The sequence below is a fragment of the Salvia hispanica genome, chromosome 5, assembly GCF_029641045.1.
Source record: "Salvia hispanica isolate PSC_SH4W2 chromosome 5, Shi_PSC_v1, whole genome shotgun sequence".
Lineage (NCBI taxonomy): Eukaryota > Viridiplantae > Streptophyta > Magnoliopsida > Lamiales > Lamiaceae > Salvia > Salvia hispanica.
Window position 1 is genome coordinate 48,450,044 of NC_142696.1, and position 8,017 is coordinate 48,458,060.

At 34.5% G+C, this 8,017-nt stretch overlaps 1 protein-coding gene across 2 annotated transcripts; it reads right to left on the reverse strand.

The window, feature by feature from the left end:
* Positions 1 to 562: 562 nt before the first annotated feature.
* Positions 563 to 3,799, reverse strand: LOC125186370 (Phototropic-responsive NPH3 family protein). Of its 2 annotated transcripts, none has more exons than XM_048082728.2 (3): positions 3,301 to 3,799; positions 1,400 to 2,488; positions 563 to 1,273 (listed from the first exon to the last, which is right to left on the reverse strand). In XM_048082728.2, exons 1-3 carry the CDS (start codon positions 3,364 to 3,366, stop codon positions 857 to 859), a joined length of 1,572 nt encoding a protein of 523 aa, XP_047938685.1. In that variant the 5' UTR covers positions 3,367 to 3,799; the 3' UTR covers positions 563 to 856. The 2 variants fall into 2 exon arrangements, with proteins under 2 accessions (XP_047938685.1, XP_088914246.1); XM_089058120.1 differs by lacking the exon at positions 3,301 to 3,799 and adding an exon at positions 2,671 to 3,228.
* Positions 3,800 to 8,017: the final 4,218 nt, after the last annotated feature.

Below are 8,017 nucleotides of genomic sequence, written 5' to 3' on the forward strand. Positions count from 1 at the left end.
TCTATGTCGATAAGATGCACCAAAATGCTCAAACCCCCGACGAGAGGCGAGCCGAGACAGACAAAACAAACACAAAGAAAACAAAACAACAAACCACAGTCACTTGGAGAGGCAACAACGATAACGAAAGTAGTAGTAATTAGTAATAATATTAATACTCCGGTTACAAATTTGTGATTCTCAAATTTAACTAATTAAATAGTAATAATAATATTTCAAAAAAATATAACTATAACATAAATTACTAAAATATCCTTAGAAAAAATTCGCTATTTTTCATCCTATGGTAAGGATTAATATTTATTTTATGTTGTTGGCTTCTTTTGGCAGTGAATTAGAGTCATCACTATAGAAGAAAAAAGAGAAACTATTATTCATAATTTGCAATTCAGGCATGTTTGCTAAGTAATATTTCAAGCAAGACTTTAAATCGAAATTTGTAGCATGTGTTGGTATACGGATCCTAAATCAGTTCGACATGAAAGTATGGAATAGCATATAAGTGGAACCGACGTGGAGTTCGTATTGACGTGACGTGTATTAACTAGTGCAACACAAGATCTACCACAGCACATTAGATATAACTACATAATTTAACAATAGAAAGGGACATGACATTTGTACATTCTCTACAAGAACAAGGACTTAACCTATATTGTGGGAATGGACCCTCCAACAAATTGCAGAGAATAAACAGATATCTGCAACTCATATACATCCAAACTTTAATTCTCTGTGTATAAACACAGAGATTAAGACAACTACTACCTTACTACAAACAAAAAATGGACATATGCACATTGATTTATGCAATAACATTTTAGATGCCTAAAAAAAATTAAATCTTGATTCATTTCTATGAACAAAGCCTAGGTACAGATTTAGCACTATTGTGGCTTGCCATTCTTGATTTCATCACCTTTGTCATTTGCACTTGCATTTTCCTGCACACCTTCTCCAGCTCCACCACTCTCCATTGCATCCCTTGGAGATGCGCCTTGAGCTTCTCGTTCTCGTCCGTCAGGTTGAACTTCTTCGCGTAGAGCACGACCTGCTTGGACCCCTCGAGAGGGGGGCTGGCCGGAGTGGCGTGGCTCGTGTCTTGGAGCAAGCTTTTCAGCTTGTGCTGCTGAGAGGCGACGGCTTGCACCGCAGATTTCGGGGGGAAGTTGGCGTTGCGCGTGAGGTGGTCGAGCGCTTGTGGAGTGAGCTTCTCGTAGGTTAACCCGCGGCATACTTTCGTCTTCTGGTCCTCGGACAAGCCCGAGTGAACCTGCATCATTCGTGAATCGTGATCATCGCTCTTCAATTCGGAACGTAAAAGCACACATATTTCAAGAAACCTCACTAAATCATATCATATCATAACTCGAATGAATCGAAATTTCAAGATGGATACCTCGAGGTAGAGATTCACAGCGTAGTACACGCCATCGCACGAGTCTCTAGCTGAGTCGGGCAGCGCTATGATGAGGGCGAGGAACTTGGATGGCTTCAGGTGAGGATCGGGAGATACTTCGGCTAGAAACAGATCCATCAACGCTCCGGCTTTCCTCAGCCGGCTCAATGGCACGCAGCAAACTCCCTTGCCAAGAAAGGACTTCAAGAACCTAAGAACAAGATTCACATCGTAGAGGCAGCTCGTTCCAACCGGGGATGGGACGAGCAGATCATCTAACGTCGCCTGGTCCAGCTGCGAGCCGATCATGCCCTCCAGCTTGTCCCGGGTGCACTGGCTCAAGCTCGTGTTCAAGCCAACTCTCAGCATCCCGAACAAGCTCCTGTACGAAACGCACCTCAAATCTAAAGACCCGAGCATGTCAACAACAGCTTCGATAATCTTGGCCTTGTCATCAGCTGAGGCAGAAGCAAATCTTGATTTCTGATAGTAAAACAGAAACCTGCTGATAATCCCATTATCAAAATTTTTAGCCACCATTAGCTTTACTAGCATTTGGATAAGATCGTTGCCAAACGCCACGAGGTCTTCAAACCACCACGTGGCTCTGAAGGCGCCACTCTTCAAGCTCTCCGTGCTTCTCGTGTCACACGACAGCCTTAAGCCAGAGCCATCCGAGGACGAGACAGACGGAGATGGACTCGTCTCACACGACGATGCAACTCTTCCAATCAAGGAATCCAGGCACTTGTCGAGCAATGCCAGTGAACCGGCTCGGGGGAGCAGCTCCTGGCACTGCTTCAGCGCTGCTAGAAGCTCGTGCCAGCTCCAGTAACGAACCTCTTGCAGGGACTTCTCCGTTAGCTCGGATAGATTGTCCATTTCCATGAAATGTGCAGCACAAGTGAGATTGAAAATGTTGAGAGGAGTTATGATCACTCTCCCCTTGCTGTAGCAGAACCTTGTGATGAGCTCGAAGCCCTCTGCCCCTCCCGGGAAGTCGTTGAATATCACCTTCAGACGACGTGCCACGCCTTCTGATTTCCCGACCAATCTACTGATCTTTCCCGAGTAAGATGACACAACTCTCTACAAGAGAATCATAAATGAACTTGTAAAAACAGTAAAGATAAAACCAAAAAACTACACTAATTCAAAAGGCAAGAAGTGCTAAACAAAAAGACAATTTGGCATGTGATGTTATTACAACAACAAACTGCAAAAGATGTTGCAATATTCATCAAGAGAAGTGAGTAATAACAAACTACAACCTAAACAGTTGGTTAGGTGATGTAGAAAGATGAAATGTCATTGTAAAGCAATAAATTCTGGCAAATTAATCCAGGGAAGAGGCATGCCCCCTACAAAGAAGGGAAATAAACAGTTGCAATTTGAGGTTGGAGGTGTTGTTGTCTAGCCTCCCTTGAAAGGTGTGAGAGAATCAAAAAAGTAAAGGCATCAACATTAAATATGGCAACAATAAATGAGGTGAGGAACATGCTAGACACAAATGTGAAGAATGTTAGCTAAATTAAGTGGTTTAGACTTTAGACAGCAGCTCCCTAACCCCACATTCCAGCAAAAATTAGCTGCAAAACATTATCACAGTACAAGAAGATAAAAGTGATTGTAATAATAGTGTAATCATGCTTTGAGGGTGCAGACACATTAATTGAAAAATTGAAAATTAAACTCAAATAAGAGAGAACATTCGAGTACAATTATATCCCAATGAAGCCTAACTTAAATCCACCAAAATTTTAAAAAAAAACAAGAAAACAGGAGAAATCATTAAGGCAAAAAGATTACAACTTTATACAAGAACCTCAAAAATGGAAGAAGCCCTCATGCCATTAACAGAAACAGGAAAAAGGGCATTCAAAGAAAGCCAAGAATCTAACCTCATCCACCACAAAAACCTCTTCTCCATTGACATCCACTTCAAGATCAAGAAAGAAATGCTCCATACCTCAAATATAATGAAAAAAAAAAGAAGAGAATTCCACCACAAAGTCAAGACACCCTTTTGGAATCTACCCTGAGCAAAACCAACGAAAATACAAAAAATGGGGTTGAGATTTAAGGAAAGAGAAAAAATGGGCCATATTCTAAAACTGCGAAAAGAGACAAGCAGATAACACCCGTTTTCTCGATTTTGCGAAAGAATGCTTTTTTAAGTCGAATTTAAGCTAAAATGTGGATGATCCCAACCGAATGTGAGAGCATATGGATTAAAAAGATGAGATTTTGACAGAAGAGAAGATGTGTTGCAGCCACTGGTATATATTCTCTGACATTCTTGCGAATAAAATTGATCAAATTTGTTGATTTGGAAGAAAGCAATAAGCATAAGAGTGGAAAATGCAGAGTGTTTTTTGTTTTTTATTTTGATTTGTTTGCGGCAAAAGAGTTTCTATACCTTCTAGCTTAGGACCACCTATTATTAGAGCATTAAACAGTTGATTTTTTTTATTTTTTAGTTGGATTTATCTAAGTGTACGATTGGAGAGCAATCTTTTTGTTAGTTATTTAGATATTTATATGGAATAGAGTATATTTGATTAAATATTTTATCATGTAGAGTTTGAATTCGGTAGTGTCGTTTACAAATTTATTGATGAGTTTATGTAAGGGAGATTCAATATACAGAACAGAAAAACAGATAATTTATCTGAAAGTTGTGATGAATCACTTTCAGATCAAATCAATTTCGGTGATTCAACCAAACTATTTGATCGGATAAAATTCAGAGAATACAGAAATATCATATGTATATTTGAGAGTTATTCGAACCAAAGAACTGATCAGTTCTTAATAAAGATGAAGAGTTGCAGCTATTAATTTCGAAAAGTTGCATATGTTAAATTCTTGACCGAATTTAACTGATTTTCAAAGTTTTTGAAATTGCAAATTAGTCCTTTGATTTTAAGAAATTACATTTTCAGATGAATTTCTTATAAAGCAATTTCGTTGGACCCCAGCCAGCTCGACCCCAAGTTGACCTGGCAGCTCGACCCCAGCCAGGGGCTCTGCCCCTTAGACCCCGCCACCCGGGGGCGCTGCCCCCGGACCCCCGTTCATCTGTTAAGGGGCTTCGCCCCTAACATCATAATGAATTCAAATAAGCGTGCACTCCGCACTTCCAAACTTAAATGATGTATCATTATAACAATACTGATCAATTAAGTTAATCCAATTACACTAAAATATCCAACAATTTCTTTGCTATATTGAATTATAAGCGTTTTATTAATTTAATTATGCTTTGTTGTCAAATACTAGTATATTAAAAATTAATTAGATATATTTGATGTTTAAATTGTGTTTTGTTGTTGAATGGAGTATATTGAAATTTAACTAGATATCTTTGACGAGTTAAGATAGTTAAGTTGAAATGGACTCGTTTAAGATTAATAATAACAAAAAATGATTTTGATACACTCCATCCGTTTTAAGGAAGATGGCTCATTTCATGAGCGACACGTGATTTTATACAGTTTGTATAAACGAGTTTTTATTTTAAATAATGAATTATTTGAGTAAGATAAGTGAGTGATTTTCGGTGGTATGAAGTAGGTTAGGTTTCATATCTTCCCGAACAAATATACTTGGTATGATAAGTGACTTTAAAAAAGATCATGGCTTGACTAATTAAACCATGAAATATGCAACACATAAGTATTTAATTATCTAAATTAATCCATAGAAAGAGAATATGGGTTGGACGAGCATCATGTGACTAACTAGATATGGTCACATGTAATGTCATTTGGCAAGTGGCAATCTCACCTTTTGATTTGTCATTTTCCAAATAATAGTATTAAAATTATTTATGGGTAGGGAGATTAGTTATACTACTCTTTAAGATGATTTTTTAGATGAAAATTATATTTTGTACTCTACTACTAATTTAATAAAAGTAATTGTCGCAAGTAATCTTAGAAAATATTTTTTTATCATTTATAAATCGAAATATAGGTTTGCATTCATTTAGCTAGAAAGCTACATTAATCATAAATTATGGTGATTCAATGACTGAAAATGATTTTCGTGTATTCATGATAAGATATGTTTTTATTTGATTCTTTCCAAGTGGATATATAATCAAATAGGATCTTGTCTTCATGTGTTAAATAGAAGTCAATTAACTATATTAAAGGGCATTGAAAGGAAAACATTGATGTAACGTTATAAAAATATTGACACGAGCAATAATGTATGTACATAAATTACTCTACAAACATATTGTTTCATTATTGTAAACACCTCCTATACTATACACAATCATATGCAACTGTGGATTGTGGTGAAAAGTTGAGCATAAGATGCTATTGAAAATATGTGGGAGTGAAGAAAGTAAAAAAACATAATGAATGCATTTTCATGATGTGTAAATAGCAATAGAAATGACTAGACATATCAAATGAGTGACATCAAAATTTCAATCAACAACGGTAATATAATGAAATTGTGTTGGACACAAGAAGAAGTTCGGCACCAATGTCGAAAGACAGAAGTGGTACGACAATCGTTGTCGTCAATGATCGTTTGACGAAGGACGAGAGTTAATCCCAACACCAAGAGATTATGGTGAACTGTTGCATCGTAGTCGACGATAACTCACTGTTTTCAATTTAATTTTTCCGGCCCTAATAGGTTGGCGGTGTATCTGGTGGATCCCGATATCAAATGGATCCACCATTGAATGAATTGCAAATATTGGGATTATAAAATGTTCACACTAAGCCCAAAAATACTTGAGAAAGCCCATTAGTTCAAATAATATACAATTAACCTTATAAGCTAATAAGGCCCAATCATATTGAGCTATTTATAGTTTCTTTTATTGGGCTCTCTTAATGACTTCTAAAGCAAGGCCCACCATTAAAGGTAGATCATACTATTAAAAAATTAATGCGACTTACAAAATTTTGAAGTTCTTGATCAAATTTCAAACTTAATATTAATACTCCTTATTTTCGTATAAAATGTTGTCAACTCTTAAATCTTAGATATATCCAGCATTAATTAGCATATTTACAGAATGAATGTTTTAAAGCTAATTGATAATCCTAATCCTAATAATGCAATATAGCTTAATACCGTTTTAATATTATGCAGTTTTTAAAAACTAAGCTGTCAATACATATTAACTGAATTACTAGTTTTTTTCTAATTTATTGAGTATGGTTTCCAAGTCAAACAGAACTTAATGACAAAACGTTTTACTAATGTATATTAGGAAATCCACGACATATTTCGATATATTTAAGGTTATTTGATTTTTAATAAATTAACATATTATATCTCATGTTAAATAATAGTAGGTGATATTTACATGCGCAAGACATATTTTTATCGTATATGGTTAATCACTTTTAATAAGCTATAAACTATTTGTATTTGCAAGTTCATATACATTATGTTGGTTGGATCTCGATAATCAGTATTTACTCTTCCGAATCAAGAAAAAAAAAATCCGACTCTATTCCTAAAAAATGCAAAAATTAAAATTTCGAACTCACCTTTTGATAAAGAAAATTAAAATAATAAAAAGAATAAGAAATTCGAAACTCTTAAACACAAAATAATAATTCTATTTTGCTTTCTTTAGGAAGAATCCTAGATGAAAACAAGAAATTTGTCTAAGTGTAACATCTAGAGTTATACTACTAACTGAAGCAATTAAATAAAATTGAACTGAAAAAATGAAGTAGACTGGAAATAGGATTCCATCAAGTCAATCGATAAATCTTGAAATGAGATATGCCCTACAATAATCAAAGGAAAACTAGACACTTTCGTCAAAATGAATTCTCGTTTTGACTAACTAGTTATCGATGACTTTACAACTTTCAAAACTTATTGGCCGAGATTTATAATTTTTTTTAAAAAAGTAAACAATGACGTAAGCATGTCATTAAAACATAAAACGACAAAGAGATTTAACTAACATATTCCCTCGTAGATCAGTAATTACTCTTCCGAATCAAACAAAAACCTACTTATTCTTCCGAATCAAACAAAATTTATGTATGAAAATTTAAAATTTATCCTTTTAAACGACAAAAACAATGTGATAAGTGATAACAGTAAGCATGTCATTTAAAGATCACATTACATCATCACAAAATAGAAAAAAGTGAAGCGAAAGATGGACAACACACCCTGCATTAATATTTTGAAATAGTTTCAACATTTATTGTATAAATTCAAATTAGAAAAAATAAATGATTTTAATTGCCACAAATTATTGATACTATAATACTATAAATTTAAATTGCACCATTAATTTAATTAAATCAAATTAAATAAATCATGTTTTTTTTTATATAGAAACCATTTCTTATGATACAGGCATACGACCATAAAAAAATGGAGTATAGATTAATTATAAACCATGAAACATGGATAAATCAATTTAAGATTTATAGATTCGAAGACGTCTAAATACATTTAACAAAATGTATTAAACAATACAAAAACAATTTTTTACAAATTTATTTTGTCAAGATTTATAATTTAGAAAAAAATAAACAATGACGTAAACATATCATTAAATATAAACGACAAAAGAGTTTTAACTAACATATTCCTATTCCGAATCAACAAAAACTT